This window comes from Phyllobates terribilis, unplaced genomic scaffold, assembly GCF_046119375.1.
Source record: "Phyllobates terribilis strain yellow unplaced genomic scaffold, ASM4611937v1 Scaffold_7__3_contigs__length_470593459, whole genome shotgun sequence".
NCBI lineage: Eukaryota > Metazoa > Chordata > Amphibia > Anura > Dendrobatidae > Phyllobates > Phyllobates terribilis.
Window position 1 is genome coordinate 419,899,392 of NW_027362767.1, and position 18,931 is coordinate 419,918,322.

At 41.9% G+C, this 18,931-nt stretch overlaps 1 protein-coding gene across 1 annotated transcript in view; it reads left to right on the forward strand.

The window, feature by feature from the left end:
* The window catches only part of LOC141155583 (uncharacterized), a 184,648-nt gene that overhangs the window by 142,162 nt on the left and 23,555 nt on the right, over positions 1 to 18,931 (forward strand). The window contains exons 43-50 of the mRNA XM_073642453.1: positions 583 to 2,427; positions 2,986 to 3,120; positions 5,372 to 5,422; positions 5,524 to 5,568; positions 5,773 to 5,823; positions 5,955 to 6,005; positions 9,735 to 9,785; positions 10,563 to 10,610. Of these exons, the coding sequence (XP_073498554.1) occupies positions 583 to 2,427; positions 2,986 to 3,120; positions 5,372 to 5,422; positions 5,524 to 5,568; positions 5,773 to 5,823; positions 5,955 to 6,005; positions 9,735 to 9,785; positions 10,563 to 10,610 (2,277 nt within the window). The remainder of the gene's footprint in view (positions 1 to 582; positions 2,428 to 2,985; positions 3,121 to 5,371; positions 5,423 to 5,523; positions 5,569 to 5,772; positions 5,824 to 5,954; positions 6,006 to 9,734; positions 9,786 to 10,562; positions 10,611 to 18,931) is intronic.

Sequence of the window (18,931 nt, forward strand, 5' to 3'; positions counted from 1 at the left end):
ACATGTGAACCAGTCCAAAAATATTGTAGCTAAAGGCTATGGGCAATATCATAGTACTATATGGGCTAAGGTGCAACACGGCAGAGGTAGATTCAAATCACTTATGCAAAATAAAGTATCAATGTAAACCTAATAAAGTGTATAATGCTTTTGTAAACCTTTGTTCCAATTGTTAAATAACATGTATACACCATGATCCACCCTCACAATATATGGTTGATAACCAGGTAGGCATAAATAGATCTAATGAAAACCGCATCAATGTAAAGTGCTTAGTGCGGTTTTGCTGAGGCATATATATTTATACCTCCTGATCTATGGCATAGCCGAAGGGCTAATAAACTTACTATTTAATGGCGGTTAGAGGTCACATGTGGAGAGACAGGGACTTACAGCAGTATCTGGGTAGAGTTAGTAATAGCAGTTGTACCAGACTCCACTGACAACATGTTACATGTCATCACCTATGTTAGGGCATGTCACTGTACATATTACATTTGCTATGTGCCCATTGCCCACCATCACATTCTCATCTTTGATTGGACTTAAATAACTTTCTTGTTTGATTTTTTCTGGGTTTAGGTATTACTACTACACAAAGCTCAACAACTACAACCATGCCAACTACTACCACACAAAGCTCAACAACTGCAACCATGCCAACTACTAACACACAAAGCCCAACAACTACAATCATGATATCTACTCCCACAAAAAGACCAACAATTACAAACATGCCACCTACTACCACACAAAGCCCAACAAATACAAGCATGCCATCTACTACCACACAAAACCAAAGAACTACAAGCATACCACCTACTACCACACAAAGCCCAACAACTACAACCATGCCACCTACTACCTCACAAAGCCCAACAACTACAAGCATGATATCTACTACCACAAAAATCCCAACAACTACAACCATGCCACCTACTACCACACAAAGCCCAACAACTGAAAGCATGTCAACTACTACCACACAAAGCTCAACAACTGCAACCATGCCAACTACTAACACACAAAGCCCAACAAATACAAGCATGCCATCTACTACAACCCAAAGCTCAACAACTACAAGCATGCCACCTACTACCACACAAAGCCCAACAACTACAAGCATGCCATCTACTACCACACAAAACCAAACAACTACAAGCATACCACCTACTACCACACAAAGCCCAACAACTACAACCATGCCACCTACTACCTCACAAAGCCCAACAACTACAAGCATGGTATCTACTACCACAAAAATCCCAACAACTACAACCATGCCACCTACTATCACACAAAGCCCAAAAACTACAAGCATGTCAACTACTACCACACAAAGCTCAACAACTGCCACCATGCCACCTACTACCACACAAAGCCCAACAACAACAAGCATGCCATCTACTACCACACAAAACCAAACAACTACAAGAATACCACCTACTACCACACAAAGCCCAACAACTACAAGCATACCGCCTACTACCACACAAAGCCCAACAACTACAACCATGCCAACTACTACCTTACAAAGCCCAACAACTACAAGCATGATATCTGCTACCACAAAAATCCCAACTACTACACCCATGCCCTCTACTACCACACAAAGCCCAACAACTACAACCATGCCAACTACCACACAAAGCTCAACAACTGCAACCATGCCAACTACTAACACACAAAGTCCAACAACTACAAGCATGCCATCTACTACAGCCCAAAGCTCAACAACTACAAGCATGCCTCCTACTACCACACAAAGCCCAACAACTACAAGCATGCCATCTACTACCACACAAAACCAAACAACTGCAAGCATACCACCTACTACCACACAAAGCTCAACAACTACAAGCATACCACCTACTACCACACAAAGCCCAGCAACTACAACCATGCCACCTGCTACCACACAAAGCCCAACAACTACAACCATGCCAACTACTACCACACAAAGCCCATCAACTACAAGCATGTCATCTACTACAACCCAAAGCTCAACAACTACAACCATACCACCTACTACCACACAAAGTCAAACAACTACAACCATGCCACCAGCTACCACACAAAGTCCAGCATCTACAACCATGCCACCAACTACCACACACAGTACAGCAACTACAACCATGCCACCATCTACCACACAAACCCCAACAACTACAACCATTCTACCTACTACCACAGAACACACAACAACTACAACAATGCCACTCACTACCACACAAAGTCCAACAACTACAAGCATGCCCTCTGCTGCTACACAAAGCCCAACAACTACAATCATACCACCTAGTACCACACAAAGCCCAACAAGTACAAGCATGCCATCTTCTACCACACAAAGCCCAACAACTATAAACAAGCCAACTACTACCACAGAAAGCCCAATCACTACAACCATGTCACCTACTACTGAAGGCACGTTACTCAACTTATTAAATGTACTGTGAGGTATTGTCTCACTGTCTGGCTTCTTTCCAATGGAAGAGTTCTCTACCAAAATACACTTTTTGCAAAATCAAACTAATGCGAACCATGTGAACCAGTTCAAAAATATTGTAACTTAAGGCTAAGGGCAATATCACAGTACTATATGGGCTAAGGTGCAACACGGCAGAGATATATTTCAAATCACATATGCAATCTTGATTTTAATAAACAAAGTGTCAAACTAAACCAAATAAAGTGTATTTATATTTATACCTCCTGATCTATGGCATAGCCGAAGGGCTAATAAACTTACTATTTAATGCCGGTTAGAGGTCACATGTGGAGAGACAGGGACTTACAGCAGTTTCTGGGTCGAGTTAGTAATAGCAGTTGTACCAGACTCCACTGACAACATGTTACATGTCATCACCTATGTTAGGCATGTCACTGTCCATATTACATTTGCTATATGCCTATTTGACACCATCACATTCTCATCTTTGATTGGACTGAAATAACTTTTTTGTTTGTTTTTTCTGGGTTTAGTCATTACTACTACACAAAGCTCAACAACTACAACCATGCCAACTACTACTACTACAAAAAGCTCAACAACTACAACCATGCCACCTACTACCACACAAAGCCCAACAACTACAACCATGTCACCTACTACTGAAGGTCCGTTACTCCACTTATTAAATGTACTGTGTGGTTTTGACTTTTCAATCTCACTATCTGGCTTCTTTCCAATGGAAGAGTTCTCTACCAAAATACATTTTTTTGCCAAATCAAACCCATGCATCCAAAACTACCAACTTGCTTTTCCTATTCACCTGTTTCATTGGCTGAGTTGACAGACAATGCCCAACTTATACAAAGTAGAATGATAACAATACTCATCTCTTCTGAACATAGGAAATTATCATTGCTGGTGCCTTCCTCAACACTGCAGCCCAGAAATGTACTACAGTAATCTATGTCCTCTTATACCCTGTGAATGTCCGGGTAAGTATTATTTACCTGAATATATCGGAGATTGTGTGATCAGAAGAGATCAGCGAATTTCTTGTTTGAAAGACTTGATGAATTTTGAGATGAAATTCGATTCATTATCAACTTGCCATGAAAGTCCTTCAAAGCCTCCAAATACTCTATTTGTACAGTTTCTTCAGTGTTTTATGGCTTTGTCTCCTTATCTCTGTGGCTGAACTGTGAACTGTGATGTCCACTTATCATCTTGATTCACTTCAAAATGGATGCTGTATTTCCTACTTCTGCTTTTATACAGGCTATGATAGCCCTTCCTGTTTGGCTGTGTTATACCATGTAATGAGATATATGTAAGACATTATGGGGGAAACGAACCCAGCCAAGCCAAAGGTCTTTGGATCCATCTCTGGCCAATGCATTCTTCTGCAATATGTGAAATAGTTGTGGTCAATTTAGGTGATTCAACCAATCCAAATCGAAAATTGTTAAAATTCGCCAGGTTCAGCAAATTTCAAGCATTTTTAAATTAGTTCAATTTGCATCAATTCACTTATCTCTACTGATAAAACCTCTATATCTTGCATAAAGCAACTCTTGTTCAGAAGGCACATTGATGATGTATTGATTTTAGTGGGCCCCATAATAGTAACCTAATCATACATTAAAGTATCCTTCTAATGATGGTTCCAACTCAGCATTCCAACAAAAATCCAAAAGTGATGCAAGAGAGGTGGTTCAAAGAACTGGTGGGTTATGGCATATAATAGGTTTCTTTCATTAATGGACACCCCCTACGAGCGAGGGTCATACCAAACTTAAAGACATCTAATCAGCTCTTGAAATCCCCAGTTGGTCCCATTACGTTTGCTACTACATAGTAAAACATTGCATGACTTCTCTATTGGGAAACAAAGTGTAGGGGTCTTAGCCCAAGGGTCATGGGAAGGGTGTAGCCCACAGGGACATGCAGCAGGGGATGAGAATGAGATGAAATACCAGACTTGAGTGGCACAAAATTGAATGTTTTCTCCGTAACAAAAAAGAAAAAAATGAAATCCTCAGTGAGACATACATAAGTTACAGAGGGGAGAAACATAGTTTGTTGCAGCTATATTTGATATTAATAACCTCAACCACAATCACTTCTCCTGTGACTACTGGTGAGTAGAGGTTGTTGATTCCTCACTTGTTACTGTTGGGAGTTTGGTATTTTGGTCATTAAGAAACCTCAAAATAGGAATTGAAAAACAAAACAATTATGACAATACATTGTAAATGAAACATAATTATGAGACAAACATAATGCCACGCCAGGTGTGGGAAAGACTTAGTGCAATACAGGGGGAAGAGGGAAAGGGAGCCCAGACTCTAGGGAAAGGGGGTGAGTGACTGGTCCTTGTCTGGTCTAGTGTCACCATGTCTCAACTACCGTCCTTATATTGGCTCTGCACCAATCCCCACACACGTGCCTCGCTCTGACTTTCCCTGTTGTATGACTTAGGCTAGGGATGGGAGGAGATGAGCGCTAGTTGATCTCCACTAAACTCTATAGACAACAAGGGTAGACAAACGGGGGGGATTGCTTAGCTTTAGATGACTCCAAATGCGAACATGGCCTCAAGCTCCAGAGAGGTCGAAGTACTGCTCTTGCTAAAGCCTCACAAGTAGTAATGAATATAGCTGGCACCTCCCTCTCAGACACACCAGGTATTTATACACCCAGACCAGAGAGCTACTTAGCGAGAGGGAGTTAGCCGCTAGGTCCTAGAGACAGCCTCTCATCTAAGAACATGTCTGTAATGCAAACGTAGAGATCTCCTGCAACCAACGGCAGGGCGACTGTCTGTCACCTCTGATACACCCGTGACACATAGAAGAGAAATATTTTTGCTACTGTTCTGATTCCAGTAGATTAATAACTTTGCTTTTTTGTCTTCAGTTACAACCACATCCATGACTTCAGTTAAAGACACTTCAACCATTACTACTTGTAAGTCTTGGATATTTTTTGATTAAAAAACTTTGAAAATTATATGTAAATTCCCAAATAGTTTACAATGAGTTATTTAATAACTTTGCTTTTTCTTACAGTTCCAACAACATCAACAACCACAATCACTTCTGCTGTGACTTCTGGTAAGTAGAAGTTGTTGATTTCTTACTTGTTAAGATTGAGAGTTTGGTATTTTGGTCATTAAGAAACCTAAAAATAGGAATTGAAAAACCAAAGTAACAATACATTCTAAACAAGACTTAAATGTGAGACAAAGATAAGGGAAAAATATGTTGTGTTACTGTTCCATTTCCTGTAGATTAATAACTTTGCCTTTTTGTCTTCAGCTACGACCATATCGACAATTTTAGCTTCAACCGCTTCATCCAATACTACTCGTAAGTTTTGGGTATTTTTGTCATAAAAAACTTGAACGCAAAATACAAATTCCTGAAATGTTTAAAATGCTAGTTGGCAAGCGAATGTAAATTGATTGTTTTTTTTTAATAACTTTTCCTTTTTGCTGCAGCTCCTGATACATCATCAGCTCCGACAACAATTACATCACTTCCTACTACAGGTGAGTTATTGGATGCTTTCTCCATAAGAATAAAATTAAAATCAAATCAATCACCTCACTTCTTACTACTAGTGAGTGTTTGGATGTTTTGACACTAACAAAGGAAAAGGTAAAAGTAACTAAAAATATGCAAAAAATGAAATCCTTAGTGTGACATGCAATGGGGAACAAGGTTTTGTTACCACTATGATAGATATTAAATGAATAACTTTGCCTTTTATTACAGTTCCAACGACACCAACATCCACAAACCTGAGTACAACTCTCTCACTGTTAACTACAAGTTAGTATTGTATCATTTTATTATGAAGCAAAAAAATAAATAAATAAAGGAGGAAGAAATTTTGTAGATGTTTTGGCTAAAACTGAAATAATTCAGTTGTTAGACGATACCTCCACAGTCATCACCAAAACCAACTACGACCTCCTCTCCAGAGACGACTGGCAAGTTTTTAAGCTCATTTTCCTGTTCTATTCTTGTTTTTTGGACGTGGTCACATGCTTTCCACTGCTTTCTTATTGCAGAGATGCAGGGGATATGGAGATCTCTATTAAAAAGAACAGAGCTCCAAACATTATGAATATGAATATATATATATATATATATATATATATATATATATATATATATATATACACACAGTACAGACGAAAAGTTTGGACACACCTTCTCATTTAAAGATTTTTCTGTATTTTCATGACTATGAAAATTGTAAATTCACACTGAAGGCATCAAAACTATGAATTAACACATGTGGAATTATATTCTTAACAAAAAAGTGTGAAACAACTGAAAATATGTCTTATATTCTAGGTTCTTCAAAGTAGCCACCTTTTGCTTTCATGACTGCTTTGCACACCCTTGGCATTCTCTTGATGAGCTTCAAGAGGTAGTCACTGGAAATGGTTTTCCAACAATCTTGAAGGAGTTCCCAGAGATGCTTAGCACTTGTTGGCCCTTTTGCCTTCACTCTGTGGTTCAGCTCACCCCAAACCATCTCGATTGGGTTCAGGTCTGGTGACTGAAGAGGCCAGGTCATCTGGCGTAGCACCCCATCACTCTCCATCTTGTTCGAATAACCCTTACACAGCCTGGAGGTGTGTTTGGGGTCATTTGTCCTGTTGAAAAATAAATGATGGTCCAACTAAACGCAAACCGGATGAACTAGCATGCCGCTGCAAGATGCTGTTGTAGCCATGCTGGTTCAGTATGCCTTCAATTTTGAATAAATCCCCAACAGTGTCCCCAGCAAAGTACCCCCACACCATCACACCTCCTCCTCCATGCTTCACAGTGGGAACCAGACATGTAGAGTCCATCCGTTCACCTTTTCTGCGTCACACAAGGACACGGTGGTTGGAACCAAAGATCTCAAATTTGGACTCATCAGACCAAAGCACAGATTTCCACTGGTCTAATGTCCATTCCTTGTGTTCTTTAGCCCAAACAAGTCTCTTCTGCTTGTTGCCTGTTCTTAGCAGTGGTTTCCTAGCAGCTATTTTACCATGAAGGCCTGCTGCACAAAGTCTCCTCTTAACAGTTGTTGAAGAGATGTGTCTGCTGCTAGAACTCTGTGTGGCATTGACCTGGTCTCCAATCTGAGCTGCTGTTAACCTGCGATTTCTGAGGCTGGTGACTCGGATAAACTTATCCTCAGAAGCAGAAGTGACTCTTGGTCTTCCTTTCCTTGGGCGGTCCTCATGTGAGCCAGTTTCTTTGTAGCGCTTGATGGTTTTTGCTACTGCACTTGGGGACACTTTCAAAGTTTTCCAAATTTTTCGGACTGACTGACCTTCATTTCTTAAAGTAATGATGGCCACTCGTTTTTCTTTACTTAGCCTCTTTTTTCTTGCCATAATACAAATTCTAACAGTCTATTCAGTAGGATTATCAGCTGTGTATCCACCTGACTTCTGCACAACACAACTGATGGTCCCAACCCCATTTATAAGGCAAGAAATCCCACTTATTAAACCTGACAGGGCACACCTGTGAAGTGAAAACCATTTCCGGTGACTACCTCTTGATGCTCATCAAGAGAATGCCAAGAGTGTGCAAAGCAGTCATCAAAGCAAAAGGTGGCTTCTTTGAAGAACCTAGAATATAAGACATATTTTCAGTTGTTTCACACTTTTTTGTTAAGTATATAATTCCACATGTGTTAATTCATAGATTTGATGCCTTCAGTGTGAATGTACAACTTTCAAAGTCATGAAAATACAGAAAAATCTTTAAATGAGAAGGTGTGTCCAAACTTTTGGTCTGTACAGTATATATATATATATATACATATATATATAATCGTCTTATCCCGTCTGTCTGTCTGTCTTTCTGTCTGTCTGTCTGTCCAGGAAATCCCGCGTCGCTGATTGGTCCGGCCGCGGCCAATCAGCGACGCGGGATTTGAGAAAAATATGGCGACCGTTAGCTGCTCATCTGCAGGACGGAGGTCAGCGGCGATGCAGCCGGGAGATGAGGCGGCGCGAGGCGCTCATCCCCTGGCTGCTTGCACCAAAAGGACCCCGACCGGCAGCGCCGCTGACCTCCATGCCGCTACCGTCGGGAGATCAGCTGCTAGGGCCGCTGATCTCCCGACGGCAAGTGTCAAGGGAGGACCGGGGAGCGGCGCTGCCGGTCGGGATACCTCTGCTGCGAGCAGCCGCTCATCTCCCGGCTTCTCGCAGCGGAAGTTGCCGCACAGGCAGCGCTTCTCACCGGTCCTCACTAATACGATTCGCTGATTGCCACCAAATTTAAACACCCCTCTGCTGATTGGTCGCGACCGCCGGCCGCGACCAATCTTCATTATTGGCGCCAAATTTAAACACCGCTCTGCTGATTGGTCTCGGTTGCCGGCCGCAGCCAATCAGCATTATTGGTGCCAAATTTAAACCCCGCTCTGCTGATTGGTCGCGACCGCCGGCTACGACCAATCAGCGATATTGGCGGCAAATTTAAACACCGTTTTGCTGATTGGTCGCGGCAGCGAATAATCAGCGATTTTAGCGCCAAATTTAAACAAGCTCTCCGGTCCTCACTAACACAGCTCGCTGATTGGTCGCAGCCGCCACCCGCGACCAATAATATATTGCCGCCAAATTTAAACACCGTTTTGCTAATTGGTCGCGGTTGCCGGCCGCGACCAATCAGCGATTTTGGCGCCAAATTTAAACAACGCTCTGCTGATTGAGCCCAGTCGGCCGCACACATATTCTAGAATACCCGCTGCGTTAGAATCGGGCCACCATCTAGTATATATATATATGTATATATAGTTTATAAACTATAGGTGCAGTAACCATAATTTACTCCCAAGGCCTGAGTGACTGACCGCCATGTAGGAAACTCCTCATTTTTCTAAAATAAAAAATGACTTTGTTTTGTCACTTATTACTATTATTTTTTTTCATTGAAACCACTGAAAAAAAATGCAAAATTTTCTAAATGAAGAATTAAGATGTGACATATACAGTACATAAGGAAAATGTTACCAGTCTGATTTGAGGATTAAAAATTTAGTTTTTTTATCTACAGCTGCAAGTACATCAACAATCTCAACTACAACCACTTCTAGCGCTACTACTGGCAAGTTTTCTATATGTTTGTCATAACAAAAATACAGAAAGTAAAATTCAAATGACATTTGTTTTTTCAGAATGACACTTACTCAGTGGAGGTCTTTTGATTGACATTGCTAAATTATACTTTTTTTTTTTTTTTTGCTCCAGCTTCGTCTACATCAACAAACCCAACTACACATACATCGCTTGTTACTCCTGGTGAGTTTTTGTTTTTTTATTTTTTTGTCAATTATTATAAAAACCTATGGATTTAATTATAGAAACCTATAGATTTTAACTGAGTCATAAATAAGGGTGGAACTTTTTTGCTACCATTATAAGTGATGCCTTTTTGTCTACAGCTCTGACTACTTTAACAACCAAAACCTTTACACGTATTACTACTGGTAGACTAGGGATATATATATATATATATATATATATATATATACACATATATATATATATATATATATATATATGTATATATATATATATATAATGTAAAATAGAAGAAATATATAACAGATCAAACCCTATATGAATATGAGACTAACTTACTAAAAAAGTTACTTTGATTGGATTTGGATTATAAATTAGTTTTTTTGGGGATCAAACCAAACTCTTAAATCACTTACCTTCTTATTACTGATCATTTTTGTTTATTTCTGTCAGTAAAAAGGCTAAAAGGTTGTATTCCGATGCTAATTAGTTTATCCCAAATATATCCTATCATGATAAAAAAGAGTATTTTCCTAATCTATGTTTTTTGATTCCATTCGAATTACCCATCATGTCTTTCTCCTTATCTAGCTGAACATCATGACTGACATCATGGAATTCCCAGTTATTTCACATTCAGTACAACAGTAGCTCAGTAGTCAATATCTGATATTAGTACTGATATTCTGTTCAAGCAGGTGGAAGAAATCAATATATAAAATCAAAAACATGAAGTTATGATTCATATTATTAACTCAGTCTTCTTTTCTACAGCTCCGACTACATCAACAAGCTCAACAACCACTCCACGACTAACTACTGGTAAGGTGTTGGTATATTAGTAGTAAAAATTAAAAGACTTGAAAATGCCAAGGTTAAAAAAAAAATAAAGTGTAATTCAATCTACTGGAATATACAAAATTTTGCATGTTTGAGATTATGGATTTTTGTAAATTTGCATGGATTCAGAAGAATGGCGTCCAGCTGGTCACTATTTTGCTGAGCCATAGATGGCCAGCATAAGTTAAAAAAAAAATAGTACTCAGCAATCCACTACTTTACATCCTCTCTCCTGCTGGCAGCCCATCATGGGGTATTCAGAGCCTGTCCATCATGTTGTCTTCTTCGTCTTTCCCCCTTCACACTGCCCACCGTCCGGTCCTCTTCTTTCTGCAATTGCATGTTCAACCAGTTCACTCTGGGTTACCAGGCATCAGGGGTCACTGCACACCAGACATCATGATGCCATGGACGAGCAAGGCGCAGTGACCTCTGGCGCCTGGTCTCAGCCTGAAGTTCTGGCCTACAATGAATAGGTCAAAGAAGCTACAGCGGACTGCATATGACTGGATGGGACACTGTTCTCTGGGCCTCTTCTACTCCCATCGTGCACCACATTTCTTAGCATGTTCAATTTAGGCTGGGACATTAAGCCACGACCAAGCCTCAGAGGTTACTATGCATTGCAAGAGATGGGGCACACAACGAAAGAGATGGCTCTGAGGAACAGATTACAAGCAGCAATCAGTGGAGGTGCTGGATATGTGAGCAATGAGCATACATTTTTAACATCTTATGTTTAGTATGCTCTCGGGTCTGATAAGACCTTAGATTATAAATAGAGACATTCCATTTGTGGAGAATAACTGTGACGATACAGAGTAAAATATTAATAAGACAGACATTTAGATTTGTTCATCCAAGAGAAATACCCTTTTATCTTTGTGTCTGGTCAATAAGAACAGACCAGTATTTGTATTAGCCTGAATGTTGAATTCTATTCCTTTGGAAACAATCATGTGTACTATGCTAATGACAAATTGTACTAAAAGCCAGCTATTTACAACAGCCCCTGTGATACCAGCTATGTAAATAGATTAGCTCAAACAATGATAGGTGAGCACTGCACCTTTACCTCTTACCTGTGACTGATGTCCTTACACCGATGTAAATATAAACAGGGATGTCTGTAGTGCTGCAGACAGAATCAAGGAGAGTCAAAAAGACTTTACAAGAAGAATGAGAGACATCCTTCAGGACAGCAGATGGATATCATGGCAGCCAAAGAGACACAGATTTGAATTCTATATGATTCTAGCCTAAGGGTAACAGCCCTAACTGGAAAGATACGGATCTGCTCCATTAACCATGAGAGAGACCTGGATACATTTTGGGGAGAAGCCAGATTGGGACACACCATTCATCTGGCCCCACGGAAACTCTCGATGGACTGCTAGCTTCCTAAGCTTGCCGCTACCCTCTCTCTGTGGGGGGCCCACCAGAAGCGGGGGGGGGCACTGGTTGAGGTAGTCGGCCCTGGAAGTCTCCAAAGTCACAGCTGTACTTTCCAAGGTGGGCAGAGAAGAAAGAGTGAGACTGTGTAGTGTTCTACCATCTTGAGTATTTGCTGGGACTGTTCTGTGTGTTTATTGTTCGCTTTGTGTTTCAAAAAAAATATTGTCACGCTGTTTTACCCTCACCCTGTGTTGTCTAAGTAGCGTTACACCCATGGAAGACCCTGGGTCTTCACAATAACTTCACTGCAAATTGAATTTTCTGGTATAATCCACGTGATTTGGAGAATTTAAGTTTTGTCAGATCTACTCATCAATAGTATTGTGACATGGTATAGTTAATGTGTTATGCTATAAAAGGGTTGTCTGTTCTTCTACCAAAAGTCTGCAGTCATTCTGTGTGACTGCAGACTTTTGAATCATCGGACATTTAGTGTTAGGTACCGAACCCCAACTTTTACTGTACATCCATGTTACTGTTCGGGTTCAGCACTTCAAGCCCCATCACAGCTATTCCAAGTATTGGCATGGATGTGATTGGCCGGTGCACCACATGATCCGTCCTTGGAGTGTAAAAGAAATAAATAATTTAAAAAAATGATGTGAGGTCCCCCCTATTTTTATAACTAGCCAACGGAAAGCAGACAGCTGTGAGCTTGTCTTATTGTGCTGGAAAGTGGCAAATATCCATGAACCTGCCCAGCCTATTAGTATCATCCTTCAGATCTCTGATCTTCCTTAGCTCATTATTAAAAATAGGGGGACCCTGCAAAAATGATGCAGAGTCCGCCCTATTTTTCAGAAGCAGCCTAGGCAAAGCTGACAGCTGGGGGCTGATACTAATAGGCTTGGAAAAGCCATGGATATTGGCCCCATCTGAGCCTAATAAGACCATCCCTCATCCACCCCAGAAATGGTGCATCCATGAGATGCACCAATTCTTGTTCTTAGCCTTGGATCTTTCCTATTGCCCTGGTGTGTTGTAAATTGGGGCAATGGGATTGTGGGGTTGATGCCAGCTCTGTAATGTCCACTGACATTAAGACCACAGGTTAGTAATGGAGAGGTGTCTGTCAGAAAACCCCATTACTAACCTAGTGGTCAAAAGAAATAAACACAGAGACAGAAAAGTCCTGTGACATCACCGCTCACCATACCGGCTCTTGCGAAGCCCTCGTGTGAATCCGCGCCTGTGAACTGAGGTAACCTTACTGACGTCACCTCAGTATACAGCAGATGGGTCTCGCGGAGAACAGCGTCAGACCCGGCAGTGGCTGCTGCTCCAGTATATCGAGCTTTGCTCTCTGAACGGAGCTCCATACACTGGATGAAAAAGACGGTGATTGTCGCGGGACCTCCACTTGGAGCACGGCGCACCCTGTGGATTATTTTTTTACTCTAATAAATGGGAGAAAGAGTGAAATTGTATGGAAACGATTTTTACAAATATAGGACTTTTGTGTGTGTGTATTTATTTCTTTTGACTATGGGCTTAGTAATGGGGGTATCTGATAGATGCCTCTCCATTACTAACCCCTGGACTTGATGTCAGCAGACATTAGACAGGTTACATCAACCCCAAAACTATTACCACGATTGCCAAAGTATCAGGGCAATTGGGAAGAGGTAAGGCTAAGCGCTAGAATTGCTCGTTCTATTGAATGCGCCATTTCTGGGGTGGCTGAGGGTTGGTCTTATTAAGCTGGGAAGGGGCCCATATCCATAGCCCTTCCCAGCCTATTAATAACAGTTCCCAGTTGTCTGCTTTGCTTTATCTGGTTATTAAAATTTTTTTAGGGTCCCCTCATTTTTGGGATATTTGCTCCTTCTTGTTAGAACCTTGCTGTTAGGTTTTTTTTCCTTTGCTGGTCACATGACTTTGTTGGCCTATTTAATCCTGCTCCGCCCTTCTGGCTTTGCTGGACTTCATTGTATATCTACTTTCTAGCTAGCCTGTGCTCTGTATCTAACTCTGTTAGTTTGCTTGGTCTACGGACCTCTATGTTCTATCTATTTTGTTTGTTCGTCTGTCTGCTACTATTTCTGTTAGGAGGTGTCCCATATTCCTCCCAGTCCTTAGTACTTGTAGGGATTCCCTCCCCACATCTATAGGTCTTCGTACAGACTAGATTAGGACTTTAGCAGGTCTGATCGCAGGATCAGGTTCCCTGTTACATCGTAGGGATTCAGCTGAGTCTTATAGTAGGGACAGATCTCCTCTCTTTCCTTAGCTTTGGTAGCAGAACATAACAGTAAGTCCAGCCTGCAAATTCTCTAAGGAAAGATTTTTCTGTTCCATCATGGTGTCGGTTCAGGATTTGGCTCATCGCCTGCAGGGACTCTCTCTGGAGGTGGCCGAGCTCCGTCAGCACGTGAGTAACTGTCCTGGAGCACATTTCTTGGAGCCTAAGGTATGTTTGCCGGATTTATTTTTTGGTGAACACCGAGAATTTTTTTCATTTAAAAATGCTTGCTTATTGTATTTTCGTTTGAGACCTAAGTCCTCTGGGGATGAATCCCAGCGCGTAGGGTTCATAATGTCTCTTTTGCGCAAAGAGCCTCAGGAGTGGGCCTTTTCTTTGCAACCTAGTGATTCATGCTTCAGATCAGTGGATAGTTTTTTTTCTGCTTTGGGACTATTATATGATGATCCTGACCGTGTCGCATCAGCTGAGACTGAGTTGAGACGTCTAAAACAAGGATCGGGTAATGTGGAAAAATATTGTACACATTTTCGTCGTTGGTCCACTCAAACAGGGTGGAACGATTCTGCTCTGAAAAGTCTATTTCTTGCTGGGCTCAGTGAAAGGGTTAAAGACCTGCTAATTGCTTATCCTACACCTGAGGATTTGCAACAGGCTATGCAATTAGCTATACGGGTGGATAGAAGACTGCGTGCTAGGGTTAATGAGAGCAAATCCTCTGCTATGTCAGTTTCTGGTTATGATAATGTGTGTACTAACAGTGGTGAACCGATGGAGATTGGATCGGTGGCACCTCGCTCTCAAGAAAAAGACCGTCGTTTTTCAGAAGGCTTGTGCTTCTATTGCGGAAAATCTGGTCATTTGATTAAAGGCTGTGAGCTTCGGATGAAGAAAGAAAAAAAAATGGTCAGTCACGCCCGTATTGCCTGTTTAAATTCCAAGGGTATATTTTTAGCTGCTTCCACGATTGCTCAGGAAAAATTAATGGAATTTCGGGTGTTTGTTGATTGCGGGTCTACACTGAATGTAATTGATGGGGGATTCGTGGAAAAACTCAATTTAAAACCTGAACCTTTATCATCCCCCATTGCTGTGGTTTCTGTGGATGGCTCCCCTTTGAAGAATATTACTCTCAAGGTCAGTGAATTTCCTCTCACTATTAATGGTGTTCACCATGAGAAATTGGATTTGGTAGTGTTGAATAACTTGCCTTCTCCAGTAATATTGGGTTTGCCCTGGTTAAAATTTCACAATCCTGTACTGGATTGGTCTACCAGTGAAATTAAATCCTGGAGCCATAAATGTTATGACAAGTGTTGTAATGGGCGTATTGCAGCTTTGGATAGGGGAGAATTGCCTGTTCCTATTCAGGATTTTTGGAGAGTTTTTTCTGAGAAGGAATCGCAGGTTTTGCCTCCCCATAGAGACTATGATTGTTCTATTGAATTTGTCCCTGGAGCGACTCTTCCTAAAAGTCGTTTATTTAACCTTACTATTCCTGAGAGGAAGGCTTTGGAGGAATACATACAGACAAGTTTGGCCGCCGGTCACATTAGGCCCTCTAAGTCTCCTGTGGCGGTTGGATTTTTTTTTGTAAAAAAAAAGGACGGCGGTTTACGTCCTTGTCTGGATTTTCGTGAGATTAACAAAATTACGGTACGCAATCCTTACCCACTGCCATTGATTCCTGATCTGTTTAACCAGTTATTGGGGGCCAAGTGGTTCTCTAAAATTGACCTTAAGGGGGCATACAATCTGTTGCGCATGAAGGAGGGTGATGAATGGAAGACTGCTTTTAACACTCCTGTGGGTCATTTTGAGAATCTGGTTATGCCTTTTGGTCTTACTAATGCTCCTGCATTTTTTCAGAATCTGATTAATGACATCCTTAGACCTTTGATCGGTAAAAATGTGGTTGTGTATTTGGATGACATTTTGATTTATTCGCCAGATCTGGAGTCTCATTGGCGGAGCGTGCGTGAGGTATTACAGTTATTAATGGACAATTCGCTTTTTGCTAAGCTGGAGAAATGTGAGTTCGCTGTACAGAGAATTAGTTTTTTGGGCTACATTATCTCCAGCAAAGGTTTTGAGATGGATCCGGTTAAGGTTCAGGCTGTGCAGGAATGGCCTAGGCCTATTGGTTTGAAATCGATACAGAGGTTTTTGGGTTTCGCCAATTACTACAGAAAGTTCATAAAAAAATTTTCTAGTATTGTCAAACCTCTGACTGATCTCACCAGGAAAGGTGCTGATGCGGTTCAGTGGTCTTCTGAGGCCATTGAAGCTTTTGTGTATCTCAAGGAGAGGTTCACCTCTGCTCCCATCCTTATGCAGCCTGATGTTACTAGGCCGTTTTTGGTTGAGGTTGATGCTTCCTCTGTGGGGGTTGGCGCAGTATTGTCTCAGGATAACGGGGATGGATTACATCCCTGTGCCTTTTTTTCAAAAAAAATTTCGGAGACTGAACTGAATTACGATATTGGTAATCGGGAATTATTGGCTATTAAACTCGCATTTGAACACTGGCGCCACTTCTTGGAAGGTGCGGAATTTCCCGTTCAGGTTCTTACGGATCATAAAAATCTGATATATCTTGATGCTGCCAAGCGCCTGAATGCCCGTCAGGCTAGGTGGGCACTGTTTTTCTCGCGGTTTAATTTCTCCGTTACTTACATCCCTGGTACTAAGAATGTTAAGGCGGATGCCTTGTCTCGCAGTTTTTCTCCCATAGTCGGTGCTGAGAAAGAGGAAAACATTTTACAAGAAGGTGTTGTGATAGCTGCTTTAGACTCCGTTTTGGAAGATGAGATTCTTAAAGCTCAGGAGAATGCCCCATCTAACACTCCTCATGGGAGGTTGTTTGTGCCTGGGACCTTTAGGAGAGATTTGTTTGTTGAGTGTCACGAATCTCGGTTGGCAGGTCATCCCGGAATCTCTGAGACCAAGAGACTGGTGGGTCGCAGTTTTTGGTGGCCTGGATGGCAGAAGGAAGTCATTAAGTGGGTGCGCCAATGTACTATATGTGCTAGATCTAAGTCCTCACATACTCCTGCTGCGGGGTTGCTTTGTCCTTTGGAGGTCCCCAGTGCTCCTTGGACACATTTGGCTATGGACTTTATAACTGACCTTCCCCCCTCTGAGGGTTTTACTGTCATCTGGGTGGTCGTGGACCGTTTTAGCAAGATGTGTCACTTGGTTCCCTTCGTCAAACTGCCCTGCGCTAAAACTCTCGCTAAGGCCTTTGTCAAGGAAATTGTCAGACTTCATGGCGTTCCTACTGACATTGTTTCTGATAGGGGTCCTCAGTTCGTGGCTCGTTTTTGGCGTGCCTTTTGTGACAGGTTGGGAATTCATTTGTCGTTTTCGTCCGGATATCATCCTGAATCTAATGGCCAGACAGAAAGGAAAAACCAGGATGTTGAGCAGTTCTTGCGTTGTTTTGTGGCAGACAATCAAGAGGGGTGGTCTGAGTTTCTGCCACTTGCCGAATTTGCTCTGAACAATCATACATCTTCTTCTGCTGGTTGTTCGCCTTTTTTTTGTTGTTCTGGGAGACATCCGTCGTTTGGGTCGTTCTCCAAGTTGGGATCTGCCGTGCCTGAGGAGGAGAATTTTTCCGGTGATTTGGAAAGAGTTTGGACGGATGTGCGTGGTAATCTTCAGGAGGCCAACAGAAAATCTAAAGACTACTTTGATAGGAAACGACAGGAGGTTTTGTTCGCTGTTGGTGACATGGTTTGGTTGTCCTCTAGGAATCTGCGGTTGAGGATTCCTTCTAAGAAATTGGGTCCCAAGTTTGTAGGGCCCTTTAAGGTGCTTCAGGTTGTCAACCAATCTGCTGTTAGGTTGGAGGTTCCTACCTCCTGGAGAATTAATCCGGTCTTTCATGTCTCTCTGTTAAAAAAAGCTGTTGTGTCGGATGGTGACGCCTCTGCCTCTGTTCCTCCGGTGGTGGAGGACGGGGAATATGAAATTTCTCGCATCCTTAACTCTAGACGGTATAGAGGTAGTTTGCAGTATCTTGTGGCCTGGAAAGGTTTCGGACCCGAGGATAACTCTTGGGTGAGGTCAGATGATGTTTCCGCGTCCAGACTTATCAGAGCGTTTCACAGGAGATTTCCTGATAAGCCTGGTCCTAGGGGATCCGGAGGATCCTCTTAGAAGGGGGGGTACTGTTAGAACCTTGCTGTTAGGTTTTTTTTCCTTTGCTGGTCACATGACTTTGTTGGCCTATTTAATCCTGCTCCGCCCTTCTGGCTTTGCTGGACTTCATTGTATATCTACTTTCTAGCTAGCCTGTGCTCTGTATCTAACTCTGTTAGTTTGCTTGGTCTACGGACCTCTATGTTCTATCTATTTTGTTTGTTCGTCTGTCTGCTACTATTTCTGTTAGGAGGTGTCCCATATTCCTCCCAGTCCTTAGTACTTGTAGGGATTCCCTCCCCACATCTATAGGTCTTCGTACAGACTAGATTAGGACTTTAGCAGGTCTGATCGCAGGATCAGGTTCCCTGTTACATCGTAGGGATTCAGCTGAGTCTTATAGTAGGGACAGATCTCCTCTCTTTCCTTAGCTTTGGTAGCAGAACATAACACTTCTGAGCACACTAAGACCAGGTCATGACTGTCTGCTTTCCCTTGG